Source organism: Nicotiana tabacum, chromosome 7, assembly GCF_000715075.1.
Source record: "Nicotiana tabacum cultivar K326 chromosome 7, ASM71507v2, whole genome shotgun sequence".
NCBI classification, from domain to species: Eukaryota; Viridiplantae; Streptophyta; class Magnoliopsida; order Solanales; family Solanaceae; genus Nicotiana; species Nicotiana tabacum.
The window spans coordinates 98908660-98927992 of NC_134086.1; the positions used below are offsets into that span (position 1 = coordinate 98908660).

The window sequence follows — 19333 nt, forward strand, 5'->3', positions numbered from 1 at the left end:
TTTCTTCAAAATATGCCCTTTCAGCTTTTAAGAAAAAATACAATGGTACGTTATTTTTGTGAGATTTAATTTATATACAAATCATTATTTACAAATTCCAGTTATATTTATTAATATCGAGAATGATAAAAAGCATTTAAAATGCAATTTGTTATAAAATAAAGACCGTAAAGTACAGACAAGTATAGAGAGAAACTGATATATTATTCGAATTCAAATTGATGTACATAATGAACTGGAATCCCTTTTATTTATAGAAGAAAGGAAGTTGTTGTGTAAGCTCCTACTACAAGTTGTTGTGTAAGCTACTACTATACCAGACATGGATAATCTTCTACTGAGAGTGATGTTTATCCATAACGGAGTACTGAAAGGATAAGCTCATTGTACCGGGTATAGATAATATTCTACTGGGGGTAATGTTTATCTATAACGGAGTACTGAAAGAATAAGCTTATTGTACCTGGTATGGATAATCTTCTACGGGGTAATATTTATCCATAACGGAGTATCGAAAGGATAAGCTTATTATACCCGGTATGGATAATCTTCTACAGGGGTAATATATATCCATAACGGAGTATCGAAAGGATAAACTTGTTATACCCGGTATGGATAATCTTCTACCGGGGGTAATATTTATCCATAACCGGGTACCGAAGTGATAAACTTCTTCAGGAGGCTTATTTCCAAATAGATAAATATATTTACGGCGGAGTCCCCTATGGATAAGCTTGTTCAAGAAACTTATTTACAACGGAGTTTCATGAAATGTTATGTCGTGGGCTCTTCTAGAGCTTATTTCCTCCTCATTATGATCATTTTGATCATTAGCTCCTACCATTTTTCAAGGATTGTTAACTTTGGAACCGGTTGGTCTACCACGCTTTATGTGTACAGTAAACTTTATCCTTCAGGGACTTTAATTTTAATAGGAGCATTTGTAGCTGAAATATGATATTAAATTTTGGATCAGCAAATGCTTCTGGCATTTGACTTGAATTATCTTCTAAGTGAGGATCATATTGATGATAATTCGATTCATATAGCATATTTTCAGTTGTTTATTTCATCCCTTAAATGTTAGAAAAATTAACATGTATCCCCAATCTTTTTTGGAAAACATATCTTTGTGTATTGTGGTAGAGAAATTAATCATATACCACACATCAAAAGATAGTAAAAATATTTGATTTCTGATCCTAAACCAATTATGAGGGGAGGACTTTATCATATATTGTTGGTCTGATGCATACAAGTGTTGTTGTATGCTATTTAGAATATCTTAGACCAACACATGAAGCTTTGTTCTCATAAGCAATAGTTTAGCCATTAGTAGGAGGTATTCAATGCTAAACCCCAGCTTGGATATAAACCAGCATTATCAAGATGAACTGTCTTGATTTCACATTATCAAGATGAACTGTCTTGATTTCATAATCTGAGAGTTATGCTCTTAATTGAGAAAAGCAATCTCAAATGCCAAACTACAGGTTGACAATAAACATACATGTAACCATCTTATATATGCATCTATAAGTGGTTCACATGACAGGTGAATGAGCCCATATCCATCTTTTATATATTTCAGAATCAGGGGTCTTAGTCCCAACTTTAGTTGGTATAATCAATTTATTATGAGAACAAGCAACACATGAGAATTCTTGAAGAATCTTCTAGTTCTTCAGTATGTGCTTATCTGAATTCTTAAATAGCTCATTCAAAAATGACAAATGAAAACTTCAAGTTTATCATGGCATGTGCTATCTCTTAATAAACTTCTGGTCTACTATGGCATAAACTTTTGCATTAGTAAACTTCTGGTTTACCGTGACTGCTTTTGCATTAGTAAACTTCAGGTTTAATACAACATATGTTTTGACCATAATCATATAATATGAATAACATATTTATATATAAGATCTTTGAGAGCCTTCATTTATTATTCATAATCTAATATTTATGGGACATTACTGATATCATGTGTCTTATAGACAAACACATTACAACAAATTTGGCCTAAGGCAACACTAATTTTAGGCAACAAAAGCATCTAGACCACGCTTTTTTAGAGGTGGCCTTTGTCTCTGACTTTTGGCTACGAAGTTTAGGCTACACTTTAAAAGGGTACTTTTAGAAACTAAAAACCACGCTCATTAAGTACTTTTACCTATTTTGATTTTCCATTACCCATTCCTCCTGCCCCCCAATTCATTTATATTCTTTCCCCAAATTCATTCTCTTCCTAATTACAGAGGCATCTCAGTCTCAGAGACAGAAACGTTCAACTTCACTTGCTGCTTCTAATCCTCGAAAACCCTAGCCAAATTTTAGGGCTACGGTAGTTTAATCTCTGTGAGTACTTTCTTCTCTTCACTCTTCGGTTTTCTACTTCTCTCTCTAGTAATCTATGTTCTCTGTATTGTACCTTTAGTTATTGCATTGTATGCTTCTCATTTTGCTCTATTGTGTGGAATTTATGTTGTCGCCTCGCTCATTCTAGCATTCTCTTTCTGATTTCGCTCTATTCTATCATATTCTTGTTGTCAATTCGCTATTTCCAATTAGCCTAGTAGAATTGGTAAACCTAGTCTTTGGTGAACTCAATTTGGACCAGAAACTATAACCGACTCAACAACTCTATATAAAGGAGCTAATTAAGATCTATTGATAGTCCGAAAAAATCTCAACTACACTATCCATCTTTCAGCTTGTTCATTTTTACAAGTAATTCTCATTCCATTTGAAGGCTATCGAGCTCTGGCTTCTTCAAAACCTTCACTGACTATTCAGGTTGGAACATTTTAAGCCATTGTAAGACCCTTTAATTAACGTCAACTCAATATTTATTTACTACTTTTTAATTTGCCCATTCACAAGGGTTTGTTTTGGATAATCCATCATACACAGGTAGCTGCAGAGCTGGCTTTGGTATTGACAGTAGTGAATAATGAAGAAGACTTCATGTGGGCGTTGATTCAACTGGTCATCTCTACATTCTTTACTTCCTTGTTTTCCTTGTAAGTGGGAATAAAGAATAGCACAATACTTCCTATTAATATGCTAGTTGTTTATAGTAGCTCTTGTTATTTATTTTGTTTCTTTAGCAATCCTTAAGATGTCAGATTGTAGCTTATCATAATGACGTGTGTATGACTTGTACAATACCTATGATACACACACTGGTTTTGGGTTTAAATTTTCAGTCATTCTGTACTATTTGACACTATCACTTCTTAGCATTTGGTTGTTTGGACCTAGTTTCTTCTAGAAAAGTTGCCATCCTATACAAGCCATCTAGTTAAGAATGAAAAAAAAATCAAGTATAAGATGTAAAATAACTTGTTAATATGCAGTGTCCAGCTAGTGGAGTTGTGCAACGAGCTAATACTCTTCTATGAAAGCAATGGATAAAAATGTACCGCTTAATTGAAACAATAAAAGGAGCAAAATTTAACATCAAATGCATTACTGCTCCTTAGTTTTAGATTAGCTTTTGTCCATGAGCAAACATATTCTATTCTCAATTGTAATTTTGTTTGCATCCGCTTGACTTCTTTTAATGAACTCCTTTTACTTCATGAAAAAAAAAATGATGCTCAACTTAACTAGTGCTTGATATTTTGCTTGTCATATATATTCTATTTGTGAATGCTTCACCGGTGATTGATAGGTTGCTTTACTTATACAACTTGCATCTTCTCCGAGTTTTCTCTCTCATTTTCTCTATATTAATCAGTTTTTTATTGTATTGGTTGTTGGGCAAAAATGATCCGTTCTTCGAAGTCCTACCTTCTCTATTTCTTAGTTCTCTTAGTTTATGATAGTTGGTCTTTATTATGGTAAGAAGTTATGCTTATCATAACGTATTTCATGTGTTTTTAAGAGAATCAGTTGACTCATATTATAGTCTATTAACAGAATCTAGAAGCAGAAAGATCCATTGATGGTAGATTGTAGTTTTGTAAGATTTATTCCAAGATATCGATGATCTTACCACACTCAAGGATGCTTCAGTTGCTGAGTGTAGAGAAAGCAATAATAAGCATTTGACCTTCAGCATGAATGTGCAGGATCAAGAGGTAGAAAGAGTTGCTCTTTTCCTTAGTAGATTGAAGGCTACTCAAGCTTATTAAAATTATTTGAAAATTTAGACCCCACAAATATAAAATAAAGTAGATAAAATATGAAATAGGATGAAAAGGAAAATAGTAGGTAGATGACAATGTATTTAGAATCCATTCTAATTAGTGATCTTGCAGGTTATTCTTATTTGTTCTTAATATCAATGCAGAGTGAAGGGTGATATTCAAGAAAACTCCTCTCATACTTTTTAATAATATAAATCTCTTCCGGTATTTTTTTTGGGAAGATTCTGCTTATTGTCTCTCATATATACATATCGAAATAATTTTAATATGGTGCTTGCAGGTTGCTGCTGGTTAGTTTTCTATATGAGCATGATGAGTAAAGTAAACAGTAGCGATGAGTGAAGGTGGAAAAAAAAACTGGTAGTTAAACTAGTTAGTATGATCTAAAATCTACCGGAGCACCTGAATATTTTCATCTGGATCTGCACCTTATCTCATATACGGCAACAGTAGTAAGTTAGTTCATGTGAAAACTTTTTACTCATACTTCTGAATTCCATTCTAATAAATGAAATTGTAGAATTAATTTATAAGTATTTCTCTAGTAGCCATGTTTCTATTTATTTTAAAAGTTTGTTTGTCAAGTACTTCAATGATTTTTATCCGCTACGAGTGCTAATTTTTTCAAGATTGCTAGGTGAATAAGTCATCATTCTGAAGGGAGAGCATGATCCTTGAGAAAATTAGATTTCTCCCTTTCAATATCCCCCTTTCACATATTTAAACCCCTTCAACTTTATAGTACTCATCTAATATTATCTAACTGCAGCTGGCATAAATAGTTTTTTTTTTTAAATTAGTAGCAGACTATAACAAATAATGCATCTTTGTTTGTCTCAATTGCAGGTATGGAAAGGCAAAACCACTGAAAAGAATAATGAGATTACAATTAGGGAACTTAAGACTCAAAAACCTTCAGAAGTTTTTGATGATCTGAACAAGGAAATCTCACATGTTGCTTAGATTAATAGGGTGGTCAAGCTACCGAAAACGGATCAGTTGCAAAATTAGGAGATTGATGTGAAAGGTGCTAAGGACCAAGGGGATAACAAATTGGGTTTCTAACGTATACTACCTTTAGCACTATAATATGTTTTAAAGTGTTATTCATGATAGAGTACATCAGATATTGTATAATTCATTTCCAGTAGTCGACCTATAAGAGATTGCTTTATTAGTTAATGTAGTACTTGATACATATTTCTTTTTCAAAGTTCATTGTAAGTGTATGCGCTTGAATCTTTTTTTTTTTTTATTTATATATTGATTAATGTAGTATTTGAGTTCTTCATACGTTTGCAATAATCTAAAAATTTATGATGATAAATGTGAATACTAGATATATCAAATTATTAGCAAAGGCAACATTTTATAAGGGTGGCCTCGAGGTAGAAAAGGCAACGATTTAAACATGTAGCTTTTGGACATGAAAAATGTTGCCACGTGAGGTATTACACGCGTAGTATTTGTACCTTATAGGCCACACTTTCGAAGCGTGGCCTTTAAAGCAACACTTAAAAAGAGTATTACACTAGTTTAGGCCACCCCTAGAAAAGTGTTGTTTAAAGTTGAAAAGTGTGGCATTTTATCAAATACCACACTTTTTGATAGTTTAGGCCATACTTACCAAGGGTGACTAAAAATCTAAAATGTTGTAGCGACAGTTAGCTCTTTAGGAGTTGTTGATATATTTTGTACTATCAAATATTGCTCATACACTTCTGATATCATGAGAGAAAATCACAATCAAATAAACAATGTAAAATAATTGTTTAAGCACAAAAAAACTCTTCTTCATAATATTTTCCTACTTCAGGAGGCAATTTCAATTGTGTTACTTCTTTAGGGGCAAATTTAAAATATGAAATATTGAGTATATATTCTCTCAATTATTACGGAGGTGAATTGTAATATATTCACATCAAGAGCACATTCATATTTACCAGATTTATTAATATTGTCACATTCACATGGAATGGATTAATATTATCAAAAGTTTCTATCCTTCAGGAAATCGAACATAATTATCTGAATGCGCATTAATCACATCAAATTGTAATGTCTCAGCCTCTTTTAAAATATTCACTACTTTAGGAGAAAATCAAGGCGTGCATTTAATATAGAGAATATTTATGTAGCTTATCTTCAATTGTAACCATAGAAAACCTAAATTATCACTTCTGGTGATCATAGGCATATACCACTTCTGGTGGTTAACAAAATATAATTACAATGAGATATGCGAAATATAACCACTTCTGGTGGTTGTATATTTCTTGCAAACTCTGCTAGAGTTTAAGTTGATCTAATAATGTTATTCATATTCTTCAAAATGACATAAATAAGATATATTATAGCAAACATCATTATCAAATCATAATTTTTCTTTATGTACAACAATTACATAGTCATACTATCTATTATAAATAACAAAAATTAAAATATTTATATTTCTACAGATTCACCACCGATAACATGACTTGTTTCTCCTTCTGGGAGTGCAGGGTAATCAACTACATCCAAATGCATGAAGTCTAGATTATCTTCAGAAATAAAATTTGCTTCAGCATTTTTCTCTGTCTTCTTTAGGGAGGCTTGATAAAGCTCAACCAGGTGCTTTGGCGTACGGCAGGTACGTGACCAGTGTCATTTTCTTCCACATCTATAGCATGCATTTTCTGCATTTGGTGCTTGCACCGCTTCATGCTTTTGTTCCTTCCTTTTCCACTGCTGGTGGTGAGAAGGGTTCTTTGGTGCATTATTATTTCCATGATTAAAATTTCTTCCCCGACCACGGCCATGACCACGACTGGGGCCACGACCTCTTCCACATTTAGCTTGGTGGAAGTTCGTCTCATTCACTTCAAGGAATTGACAAGAATCAGTAGGTCGGCTTTCATGGTTTTTCATTAATAGCCCATTATGTTGCTCGGCTATAAGAAGATGTGAGATAAGTTCAGAATACTTTTTAAATCTCATCTCTCGATGTTGCTGCTGCAGGAGCATATTCGAGGCATGAAAAGTGGTGAAAGTTTTCTCCAACATATCATGATCAGTAATATTATTACCACATAATTTCAATTAGGAAATAATTCTGAACATAGCAGAATTATATTCACTTATAGATTTAAAACCTTGTAGCCTTAGATGAGTCCAATCATAACGTGCCTGTAGAAGAACGACCATCTTCAGGTGGTCATATCTATCTTTCAAATTATTCCATAGTATGACTGGATCTTTAATAGTGAGATATTCCATTTTCAGGTCATCATCAAGGTGATGGCGTATGAATATCATTGCTTTGGCACGGTCTTGGTTTGATGCCTGATTTTTATCCTTGATGGTGTCTGCCAGACCCATCGCATCAAGATGAATTTCAGCATCAAGCACCCAAGATATGTAGCTTTTGCCCGATATATGCATGGCTACAAATTCAAGTTTAGAAAGATTTGACATTATATAAAAAAAAGAAAGTTCGTACCTCAGATACTTTCAAAGTATTTGCTCAAGATGGCAGAGTCTCGTGCTGATAACGTGTTATAAAATAAAGACTGCAAAGTAAAGACAAGTATAAAGAAAAACTGATATATTATTCGAATTCAAACTGATGTACATAATGAACTGAAATCTCTTCTATTTATAGAAGAAAGGAAGCTGTTGTATAAGCTGCTACTGCAAGCTGCTGTGTAAGCTGCTACTGCAAGCTGCTATGTAAGCTGCTACTGAGAGTGATGTTTATCCATAACGGAGTACTGAAAGGATAAGTTCATTGTACCGGGTATAGATAATATTCTACTGGGGGTAATGTTTATCCATAATGGAGTACTGAAAGAATAAGCTCATTGTACCTGGTCTGGATAATCTTCTACCGGGGTAATATTTATCCATAATGGAGTATCGAAAGAATAAGCTTATTATACCCGGTATGGATAATCTTCTACAGGGTAATATATATCCATAACGGAGTATCGAAAGGATAAACTTGTTATACCCGGTATGGATAATCTTCTACCGGGGTAATATTTATCCATAACCGAGTACCGAAGTGATAAACTTCTTCAAGAGGTTTATTTCCAAATAGATAAATATATTTACGACGGAGTCCCTATGGATAAGCTTGTTCAAGAAACTTATTTACAACAGAGTACTAAATGTATATCCATAATATAATATATTTATAACACAATTTACAAAATCCAGTTGATATATAAATCATAGTTGGAAAATAAAAAATCGCATTTGAGGAATATATAAATCGCATCAAAGCATTTATCGAATACGACGTATTAGAGGTATTCACCAAATACGACTTTTAAATTGCATTTACAAATGCGAATTATAACGCGCATTTATTTATCCGATGCGACTTATTCTCATTTAATAATCTTATTTGGCAAAAGCGTTGTCAACTCCTGTTGGTAATCAATACCGGAATTCAGAGCATCAGACACTCAATAAAGATCCCAAAAGCTGCTTGCGCAATTGGCTCAAGGTAGAGGAAATGGCGGAGTTTGTTGAAGCAGATAATTTCGAAGCCATAATCACCAGAATCGAGCACAAGTCCCGCAAGATCGAAAGCTTACTCAAACAGTACATCTATAATATTTCCTCTTTTATACCTGCATAAAAACAAATTCCCACATCTATAATTGTATATATAATACTGAAGACCCACTTGTGATTTTGATTATTTGTTAGGTATAAACCAGTGGAAGCTTTGAAAACAGCTCTAGAAGGATCACCTCCCAAGACCAAAGATGAAAGATGCAAGGTTCAATCTTTTTTGTTAAATTATCCTTTTTATTAGAATGTTGGTCCATGATGCAACTTCTGAGGTTGACATTTAATTTTTTGTTTTGGGGAATTTGCAGTCTGCCAATTGGATAGTGGTCCATAGGGCTATAATGGCTATCAAAGATGTGGATAGCTTGTTCTCTGCTTTGGATCCTGAGTACTATGATATTCTCATGAAGTAAGTTCATTTCTTATTCCTACTTGTTCTGTGTATTTGGCCTAGGTAGGACTTGAGGTTGAGGGTTATGTTTTCCAATCTGTAATAATGGATGTGAATCATGTCTACCGAAAATTGTAATGCTATGAGTACTCTATCTCTGGTTCCCCGTTATGGCATATTGGTATATCAGTAGAAAGTAAAGAGAAAAAGGTTAGATCATAGGAATTGTGTGAAATCAGTGATTTTATCCAATTGAGGACCTTGGGCATTTTTTATTGATTGAGACGAAAGGATTCCACTTAACTGGGTAACTAAAATTACTGATACTTGTTTCGCAATCCTCAAAATATTATTGTTGAACCTCTGGTTCTGTTATGCGCACAGAAATTGGGGATATGATACAAGCCTTGTAATCCCCTTTTCACAGAGATTGCACTTAGATATTAGCCGAGTTAAGAAATAATTTATGAAAGGAAGTCGAAAGTAAAGAAATCTTAATCTGGAAATAAGCTATTGAAACTAAGCCAACCAATGGAAATCTTAGATGGTACTATTGAAGTTCCAACGCTTGTCTTTTCAAGAAGTGGCGGACAAACTCATTGAACTATTGGTGATGCAAAGCATTTTAAATAGATTTGTGCAGTTACATGCATATGCAACTAGTAATAAAGGTAGAGAAGAAAGTGAAAAACACAATGTGTCTGCTATTTGGTTGAATAAGACATATATTTCTCTACCTTATGTTGCTATTAAGGACCAGTCTACAGTTATAATTATGTTCAAGTCGAAATAGACCTGGGCGGAATATCCTAGTAATAAGATTCTTCCACCTCCAGTTTTGAGGTCGGGGTTTGAGTCACCAATAGCCACTGTTGGACTCCAATGTGGCGGCCGTTTGGTGGTGGTGGGGTGGGGTGGGGGGAGGATTTACCATGTTCAAGAAAAGACAAACATTAGGTGGCATAAATGGTGGAACAGTCTTTTACAGCTCTTACCTCGAGTATCAACACCTGAAAATGGCGTAGTTTGAAATTGTACCTTCTTATACACTGCACTAAATATTTTATGTTTATTTTACTTTAGGTTACGATGAATTTGAGATGTGTCATGAAATCTATTGAACTTGAGAAACTTTGTTAAAGATTTCCAAGGAACGCTAGTTGGACATTTTGGTAATTGCCTACAATATGTCTCATCAAATATTGATCAACAATATGCAAGCTTTTTATGACCTTAGTTTAGGTTTCTAACATGCAACAGCTAGTTTAAGCTTGGTGTTGGTCTTATATCTCCATGAATACAATATACTACAGGTTAAAAGAAATGTTGTTTAATGAATTCACCATGTAGGTAGGTGAAATTGCCTTTTCATTTGGTTTTCTACTACCAGCAACCAGGGAACTGGTGTAATAGTAATACTTGCTAGTTTCTTGATTGGGTGCAATTTCAGTCCTGGAATCTGATGACACTATATATTTAAAACACTAAGATAAAGTTGAAGGAATCATCTGGCAAGAAGATTCTGAAAGTACATTGGGAATAACTTGGGTTGGTATGCTTATTTGGGAGTAAGAAGATATTGCTGCTTAAGAATCAATAGACTTACTCCATCTATATGTTGTTGCTTTGCAAAGCTCTACCTTCAATATCTAATAAAGGGCTAACAGGGGGTTGGAAAGGGTAATCGATGGGCTTGAAGTGCCTATTTTCTGGAAACATCTGAAAGTAACCATATGATAACTTGGTGCAAAGTTGGTCCTACTCGTAAAGGCGCCGGTGTATTTACTACTCTCATACATTAGTGTAACATATTCACCAAGGAGATTGAGAATTGAGAGATATAAATCTTTAACTTGTTACTGGAATGAGTTGGAGAAATTTTACATGATCTGCAGTCAAGATAGGTTTGACCTAGGTGGCGATCATGTTTTATACTTTTAATCGGTTTTATACGGGTTTAAGTGACTTGAATTAATACGGCTATCAGGTTTGGTTATTATGATCTTGAAGTTGAGATGCTCAGGTTACAAATTTGAATTTTTCTTATAGTCAGATATCACCTTCATTAATTCATCAAGATGGTGCTCAAAATATATGTTCAATGTGGTTATATGTGCTACTTTTGGTCAATTATCTAGCTACCTAATTTACTATACCAGAGTATATTCTTTCTTTACGCCAAATATATACATGAAACAAAAGAAGCTCTTCTCATTGCTTTGGAAAGGGCTCCTACTTCTTTCATTCCAAGTAGTCTTGAAAAGGGAAAGTGGATAAATATTCCATGTTGTTTTTAACTCTTCCGAGGTTTCCTTTCCCTCCAACTTGCCATGCCTTTATAACTGTCTTCTGGTGTAAAAAGAACACCTCCACCCAAAGCTGTGAGGCCATTCTGCAGTATAACAATAACATATCATTGTCCTTCTCATACTCCTTGCACTTCAAACACCAACTTTCAACAATCTCTTTATGTGATCTTCCGTCAGAAAGAATTGCATCCCACTCTATGCAGCATGTGAAGAAGGTGATGACCTTCTTTGGCGTTTATGTATTCCATATCTCCTTTCACCATGTCTTCTTTGCTCCTTCTTTGTAAGACCCATATAATAGAAGCTCATTAAAAATGTACTAGCACTGCTCCTTTCAACACCAATACACCATTTTATCCTCACCACTTTCTGCCACAGAGAAACTGTAGATTTGTATGAACTCCTCTACTTCTTTCCATTCCCTATCTGAACAGGTCTTCTCAAGCTAATTTTCCAAGATGAACCCTTAGTTCTTCTTGTGGTGATCTCAGCGGTAACTGCGATCCTATCATGAGTAATCACATAGACTCTTGATAAGCAAGCTTCTAAGATTAGTTTCAGTTTCACATCATATATCCAACCAAATTGTTTCCAGTTACAATTCCCAATAAATAAAGCCAGTGAACCTTGTGAACTCGTCTTTCCCCTTCATAATCCCTTTTCACAGTTTACTCAGTTACTTCATTCGGTTATCATCCATTTCTAGAAGGGGATATAGTTGACTTTTGAAAACGACAAAGGCTAGTCACATTGCAATACCTAAGAGTATCTTTTAATTTTCTCTTGAAATATAAGGCCACGATGGAGTCGCCTTCCAAATGTGAAGACTTGCATATATGCTCCCCACTGGTCCGCCATACGTAGCACAGAAACAACAGACATGAGAGTCGTGTCTTACATGAAGGCACAAATTTTGAAAATCATGAGACAAGTTGGAAGGATCTTATAATTTTGAAGTATACTATATTATATAAAACATAAATTATTGATAAATCGTAAGAATTAAAAAAGACACAAAAAGAAACATAAATTGATTACATAAAAAAATGATTCCATAACCATAAATCGTAATAAGGCATTACCACTTAGGTGGTATTCAGAAATCTTAGCAAAATATAAAGTATTGTATCTTGGCTAATTGGTTTGCAAATGCATTTCCTTGAGGGGATATACCAATATTTTTGTCAACAAGATTCCAACTTTAAATAATTCGCTGCTGATTTGATTTCTTATGGTTCTTGTTAAAGTTTAGTCCTAAATCTGTTTATATCTTCATTACTGTAAAGAAGATGAAGGAATTATGTGATGCAAGATGACATTTCCTTGTTGAACGAACTCTTTTTGACAGCTTTCATTTGCTTTAGTGGACCACAGCAGCGACTCCAGCATCACTACTTCGAACTTTAGGAATAGAAGAAAAGGTCAAAATATGCCACATTTTGGAGAGTCCGCGCAACATGATAGGATGAGAAAAATGGAAGGAGACATTCATTCTTTTTCTGATATTGGACCATCTAGACTCTGCTTCACACACACTATAGTTGAAAATGAACTCGTTTGTTGTATGCATACTTGATACACTAAGAAGAAATGAATGTAAATTTGCCTTGTAATTATTCCAATAGTTAAAAAGGAAAATAAATCCATAGATCTGCCTGTTGTGCAAGTAATGTGGCACATTTCTGAAGTTGGGTTACAAGCTTCACAGAACATTCTTATCCGATGTGCAGGTACTTGTACAGAGGTTTGTCTACTGGAGACCGCCCAACATGTGACCAATGCCTAAGGATCCATGAAAAACTAACAGAAAAAGCTGGTTTAGGTTGCATACTGCGTTGTCTTGCTGACACTGTGAATACTGTGTAACTAATACCTGTTTGCTAAAGCCGGATGAACACAGTATTGAACTTGATGGGAAAAAAAAAAGAAGGAATGCCATTGGTACAGATGAATGTTTACTTTGAAATTCACTTGTATGTCTTTACATGTTTAATTGAAGCTAAGATTGAGTTCAGCTTGTTTTCAAAGGGTTGCTTCCTCTCTTTAAATCTGTATTCTTCTCGATATATAACATAAGATCTGTCCCAAGGCTATTTGAGCTTTCTGCCATTCCTTTTCTTTCATATTTCTGTTGGTGGATGTAGTTTATGTGACAGTATCGAGTCAAGGAGATGTTGCTCCCAAGAGTTCTTCTATTCCTAAAATTTATAATTTATATCTAAAGTTTTACTGTAGAACTTTGTTGTTGTTTGAGATCATCTCAAGCCCCCATCCCCCAACCCAAACCAAAAGATGGCAACGTATTACATTCTAGGGCATGCGGTGCATTTTGTGACTCTTGCACCACAAGTACCTCGGGGTCGCTTGCATCTAAAGGTGTGGCCTAGTTACCTAGGAGTGAAAATAATGAGAGATGGAATTTTTTTTTCATATTTGCTCAACCATTAATAGATAGAGTTATTTAGTACTCATGCTAGTGAGGTGTGCACAATCTGATCCGAATATCATCATTATCAAAAGTAAAAAAGTAAAATAAACAGACACCGAGAGTTAATTTAATCGACTTTGTGACCTTATGGGGAATCCTAGCTAGTCAAATACTTTTAGAGGCACCAGGTTTATGGATAACTAGTTAATTTATTCGCGCGATAGAACATAATCTTTTTGTATATTTAATTGATATAGAAAAGCTATTAAAATTTTATAAAATAAAAAATCAGATATAGTTATATAATGTAAGACATAAATGTGGAAAAAAAAATTAAATGATACATACATGAGAAAAAATACATATAAAAATAAAACATAAAACTTATCAAAGAAAGACTATCACATATTCTTTTGTAGATTTATATTGAACATAAATAAACATGTCTTAACAAAAAATCAGCTTCATAGTATCTTTCAAATCCAATCATTAATCAAATCTTTTGTTCATTATTAGAAAAGTCACATTGTTGGAGGGCTACGATATGATCCCTTAGTATGTTAAAGTTAAAAATAAAAATACATAAAGGAGAGAGACATAATGCCTAACAACCTCCACAAAAGTAGAATAGCGAGCAAGGTGCTTCAACTTATAAGCTCCAGTTAGCCATGTAATCTAAAGGAGAATTTGCTTCTCGGAAAATGGAATACAGTAGCTTTCCTCTTAATGTCTTTTACCTGTGTGATTAAATTCCGATGAGGAGAAACCACCAGCACAAGCCTCATGTTAGATTCCTCAATCACTTGTTTCTCCCGCTTCTCCAAGCCTACAACAAAAAGCAAGGCACAATATTTGCTTCAACTCTATATATACTGCATATTTAAATAAAGAATACAAATAAAATTGTTAGGTTTATGAATAGAACCAAGCCATACATAAGCAAATAGGAAAATAGAAAAAAAGATCAAACAATAAGATAAATAAACTGATAATTAAAGAAATAAATCAAAATAAAAAGAAAATAAGCCGCTAGAAATTGATGGAAAATAATACTGGATAGGGAAAATGATGAAAAATAAAACTAAAACTACAATAAAAATCATAACTTACAGTCCGGTCTTGCTGGAGGCACTAAGTTTTAACCCTTGCGAAGAAAGAAAAAAAAGAGTACAACATCGAGGATCCATCGAAATTTTCACAATCTTTATCGCGAACTCTGTATTCTCCAAAAGGGCAAATACCCATATCCTTCGACTATTTCCTTTACAACGTTAGACCAAACATACGCAAAATCATTTGGTCTCTACATACCAGAAGTATGCATATGCGTGTGTGTAAATAAATGATTTCCTCGGGTGGCATTGATGTTTGAAATAAACTCTGAGGAAAAATCAAAGATGTTATCTTCTAGCCGAGATTAGCAGAACAAATTGCAGAGAATAGGATAATGATAAAGAAAGTTAGTGCAAGATTGAAGTTTAGTTTTTTACATTTTTTGCCGAGAAAATTTCCATCGAAAAGGTTGTGGATGAGCCAGTAGTGTCACCAATGGCGGTATTCATATTGTCGAGTTCGGCGGCAAGCCTGTACAATAACCGGTGGTTTGAGAATGTTAGCTTTCCATGAGGACTGTTCACGCAGTCTTTTCTTCCTCAGCGTGGAAGAAATAAGATGAATATAAAAAGACGTGACGTTTGGAGGTAGAGTGAGAAATAGGCGTTTCTTTTGAAACAACACATAGATAAAGGAATGACAAAAGGCAAAAATCTGAGAAAATTGCAAAATAAACTCCCTAAGGTCCCTGCTTTATATATTTATATAGATAGATACTATAGCATGTCCACAACAGGGATGTATAAAAGTGGTTAGTGAGCACAATTATTTCGTCCCATTTAAGTAACCATTTCCCTACACAAATGAAATGAACAAATTCAACAATTGTTGCTCTTGACCCAAAATTGCATCCCGCTTTTGAAACATTAATCATTCATCTACTAAAGAGAACCCCAACAAAAATAAAAGAACTTAAGATTCTCTTGTAATCATCTCATTCATCTCCTACTCTATAAACACTTTCTGATTTCTCCCTACCTTTATCTGGACCACTTTTCACTACTCTTTTCTCTCTCTCTTTGGCTCCAAGTAGAGTTTAGACTCTTCCCCATTGTGTCAAATGACCTTTTTCACCCTCACAACAAGAGTAAACTACAGTTGTGTTCGTTGATCGTCGAGTGTTTTAGGGGAGAAAATTGCAGCCCATGGTTTGTTGAGGGGCACTGGCGGTTGGTGAAGGGCGCCTACAGGGTGGTTCGAGCGAGAGACACCTGCACTGGTGACAGAGGAGGAAGAAGACGATACGGCCACACGCTCGCACTGAGGGCACATGGTAAGGGTGGTGGGAGGAGTCATGTTCATGTACATTTGTGGAGAAAGCTTCAATGCTCTAAGCTCAGTTACTTCTTTCTGCAATCGTCTGTTTTCCTCAGTCAGATTCTCACAACAATGCCTCAAGTACTCACAATCAACCTCTGTTTGCTTCAACTTGGTCCTGCATTATTCAAGCCATTACTTAGACCTTCTAAATTAAGTATTACTTACTCATCATTGAAAATTGTGTTCCAAGAATTGACGCCAATGTAATCCGACAAGTGGAGTCCGATGAACCAAATTCAAAAGCAAATGAACCGCTATTTCAACAACAATAACCCCAGTATAATCCGACAAGTGGAAGTCTGGGGAGAATAACATGTATGCAGCCTTACCCCTACCTTACCAAAGTAAAAAGGTTATTTCCGATAGATGCTTGAAACTCTTGGCTCAAGCAAAGCACAATCACAGTCATGAACCGTAATTTCAACTTGGAACATATATACATATGTAAAACAAAACCAAATTTTATCAACCACTATTAAATTCTTACCTCATAATTTCAAAGTACAATAAGTCCAGTACAAAAAATAACCCCTTAAAATTAACGTAAAATAGGACAAATCTTTTGTTGTAGTTAGAGTAGAATAAGTTGTTAGATCATTTTAAATTCTAAGTATAAGAAGTATAATCCATGCACACGTGTGTAACCCGACAGGGCTTTACTTAGATTATCATAATCAAATTTTATAATGGAAAACTACACGTGTGTCTCTAAGAAATATCGAAGATTCATGCTACAAACGTGAAATATTATTTCAATGCCAAAAATACCCTTGAATCAGTAAGCAAATAACATACCTTGCCCTCCTGTTCTGAAACCACACCTCCACTTGTCTTGGCCTGAGATTCAGCTGTTTCGACAAAGCCAATTTTTGCTTCTGAAGAAAGAAAAATAATTAATCACACCTTTGCATTTAAAAAATCAGATTTTTGGAAAGGAAAAAAAAAGATGCTTACGTTTTTTTTCCCAAAAAAAAAAAAAATTATATACTTTATCGGAAAGTTTGTGGGGGAGAAGTAAATTGACACATTTTCACACAAAGCCATTACAACTTAAACAAACTTTTTTTTTTCCAATAAATTATTCATATTTATTTTATTACAGAAATTACCCTTTACCCACAAAAAAATTTACCAAAACTGCCACTCACTGGATTAAGAGTGTTATGCTCCTTGAATGTCTCTTCAAGAACGGCTGCTTGCTCCTTGGACAGCCGGAGTTTCTTCCTCGCCGCCGCGTCGCCGCCGTCATCCTCCAGGGAGCTGGTGGGCCTCTCCCCTTCGTTATCTTCTCTGTCATGACTCCTCTTCCCGCTCACACTCGAAACTGTGCTGTTATTAGGTGATGAAACCATAATCACAGCTTCATCTTCTAATTCTTCATCACACGCCTCTATCATCCTCACTGGTCGATTCATATCTATTTCCCCTCTTATAAATTCTCTTGCTTCTTCATTTCTCTCTGCACAAAAAATAAATAAATTAAACATCTACATAAATCAAACATGCTAAAAAAAACCCCATTTGGTTGGCCCGATGAAGCCTATATTTATTGAGTTCAACTGAATATAATATTTTGATGCGTATGAATATGTGTGACAATTATCTAAAATTTCAACAATTGTAGTATAATGTATAGTGCTTAAAACTTTAAAAATTTGAACCAATCAAGTTTAAGAGAGTATTCGTGTCTGACTCGGAGCATGCATTCAAGATCAAATGAAAGAAAAAAAGACAGCCACCCAGTGCACGAAGCTTCAGGCGTTCATTCACGCAAGGTTCGAAATAGGTCGCATCCCAAAAGTATAACATAATTAATCTACCTTGATGCAAACATAAGTAGCTGATTTCACGACTCAAATAACTTTTGTCGTTGCGTCCAAGACTCAAGAAAAGAAAGAAAAAAGCAAAAGGTTGTAAACTTGTGCAACTTTTACCTGCAGATATTTGATGATTATGCATGAAGGGCAAGAGGAATGGAGGAGTTGATGGTGAAATGAAGTCATTATTCTTGAGATTATTTTGAGGGCAACTCATTCCTAAGCTGAGGCTCAAACCTAAACCATCTTCTTTCTCACCACCCATCTTTTTACTCTTCCTTTCTTTTCCTCTAAAGAACCTATAAAGTTCCCTTTTTCTTTCCCTTCAGAATCCAAAAGAAAGGTAAATGGGGGGTTTTTCTTTCTCTGGGATTTTGAATGTGTTGGGTAGGAGGTGGGGGACAGAACGAAGAAAAATGGGGTGGTTCTCTTTTGTAGCAGAGGAGTTACAGCTTTTTTCCTTTGGCTAGTGCAATAGGGCAGAAGATTCAGAACCTATGAACAATATATATACAAACAAGAAAAATATTTATAGTTGTCCTTTTATTTTTTGTAAACAAAAAAAAAACTGATTTAGAGAGAGAAAGAAAGAGATGTGTGAATAGACAGAGAAGAAGGAAAATAGATGTTCAATGATGACTTATGTCAGTGGCTATTGGCTCAATGATGATGATAGAGATTGGCTTTGATTTTAGCTTGGCTTTTCCATTGTTGTTTCTTTGGATGTTTTTCTGTCTATTTATATTTGGCAAATTTTGCATGGGGCTTTTTTAGACCATGGTTTGGTGAAATTTAACCACGGTGAATGACTTGTGAGTGTAAAAGTAACTGAAGGTAGAGTTACTGACTGAAGGGAGTAATAATGTTTGCTTTTTCTTTCCTGAATTGTAACTTCTCATTGAAAAGCGGCTTTTTTACTCTTTTTCCCACCGTTGACTGTTGACTAACGTGCGTGCTCTCTCGTGAAAGATTTTTTCTGAACATCTTTTTTACTCACGCGCTGAATTTTGTGCTAAAATCGAAGGCAATGCCAACTGCTGGACATTTAATATTTATTTTTCCGTCACATATTTTTGTTTTTTGGTTACTTTTTGCTTACAGAGTGTTAACTACATTTATAATTTTGATGAACTACACTTTTGCTACGTTCGAGTTCTCGATTTGTAACGATTTGAACTCATTGTAATCACACATAATATTAAATTAAACGGATTTATATTTATATTACTTTTACAAAAAAT

The 19333-nt window shown here is 34.6% G+C and overlaps 2 protein-coding genes and 1 long non-coding RNA gene across 7 annotated transcripts; 2 read left to right on the forward strand and 1 right to left on the reverse strand.

Annotated features, from left to right (window-relative positions):
* The first annotated feature begins 2134 nt into the window (after positions 1–2134).
* LOC107818575 (uncharacterized) lies at positions 2135–5390 on the forward strand. Of its 3 annotated transcripts, none has more exons than XR_012693446.1 (5): positions 2135–2355; positions 2750–2814; positions 2911–3020; positions 4432–4607; positions 4998–5390. It is a non-coding gene; the product is annotated as an uncharacterized LOC107818575 (long non-coding RNA). The 3 variants fall into 3 exon arrangements; XR_001655459.2 differs by having other exon boundaries at positions 2137–2355; positions 2711–2814; positions 4432–4603; XR_001655456.2 differs by having other exon boundaries at positions 2141–2355; positions 4432–4603.
* Positions 5391–8494: 3104 nt separating this feature from the next.
* LOC107818576 (actin-related protein 2/3 complex subunit 5A) lies at positions 8495–13537 on the forward strand. The gene is made up of 4 exons (XM_016644615.2): positions 8495–8741; positions 8850–8922; positions 9023–9123; positions 13145–13537. The coding sequence occupies exons 1-4, from the start codon at positions 8653–8655 to the stop codon at positions 13278–13280; spliced, it is 399 nt and encodes a 132-aa protein (XP_016500101.1). The 5' UTR covers positions 8495–8652; the 3' UTR covers positions 13281–13537.
* A 768-nt stretch (positions 13538–14305) lies between these two features.
* Positions 14306–18793, reverse strand: LOC107818577 (homeobox-leucine zipper protein HAT3). Of its 3 annotated transcripts, XR_001655460.2 has the most exons (7): positions 18210–18793; positions 17424–17734; positions 17071–17150; positions 15934–16390; positions 15333–15426; positions 14953–15222; positions 14306–14668 (listed from the first exon to the last, which is right to left on the reverse strand). XR_001655460.2 is itself a non-coding variant. In XM_075217394.1 (5 exons), the coding sequence occupies exons 1-5, from the start codon at positions 18355–18357 to the stop codon at positions 15106–15108; spliced, it is 750 nt and encodes a 249-aa protein (XP_075073495.1). In that variant the 5' UTR covers positions 18358–18793; the 3' UTR covers positions 14960–15105. The 3 variants fall into 3 exon arrangements, 2 of the variants coding, with proteins under 2 accessions (XP_075073495.1, XP_016500102.1); XM_075217394.1 differs by lacking the exons at positions 14306–14668; positions 15934–16390 and having other exon boundaries at positions 14960–15222; XM_016644616.2 differs by lacking the exons at positions 14306–14668; positions 14953–15222; positions 15333–15426 and having other exon boundaries at positions 15545–16390.
* Positions 18794–19333: the final 540 nt, after the last annotated feature.

Bases quoted from the DNA above. Each gene is read 5' to 3' on its own strand.
- LOC107818576 (XM_016644615.2), top strand. From the start codon at position 8,653: ATGGCGGAGTTTGTTGAAGCAGATAATTTCGAAGCCATAATCACCAGA. The intron at 8,742-8,849 runs GTACATCTATAA...ATTATTTGTTAG, and splicing joins ATCGAAAGCTTACTCAAACA to GTATAAACCAGTGGAAGCTT. The intron at 9,124-13,144 runs GTAAGTTCATTT...TCCGATGTGCAG, and splicing joins TACTATGATATTCTCATGAA to GTACTTGTACAGAGGTTTGT.
- LOC107818577 (XM_016644616.2), bottom strand. From the start codon at position 18,357: ATGGGTGGTGAGAAAGAAGATGGTTTAGGTTTGAGCCTCAGCTTAGGA. The intron at 17,735-18,209 runs GTAAAAGTTGCA...TTTTTTGTGCAG, and splicing joins TAATCATCAAATATCTGCAG to AGAGAAATGAAGAAGCAAGA. The intron at 16,391-17,070 runs GTATGTTATTTG...TGAATAATGCAG, and splicing joins TTTCAGAACAGGAGGGCAAG to GACCAAGTTGAAGCAAACAG.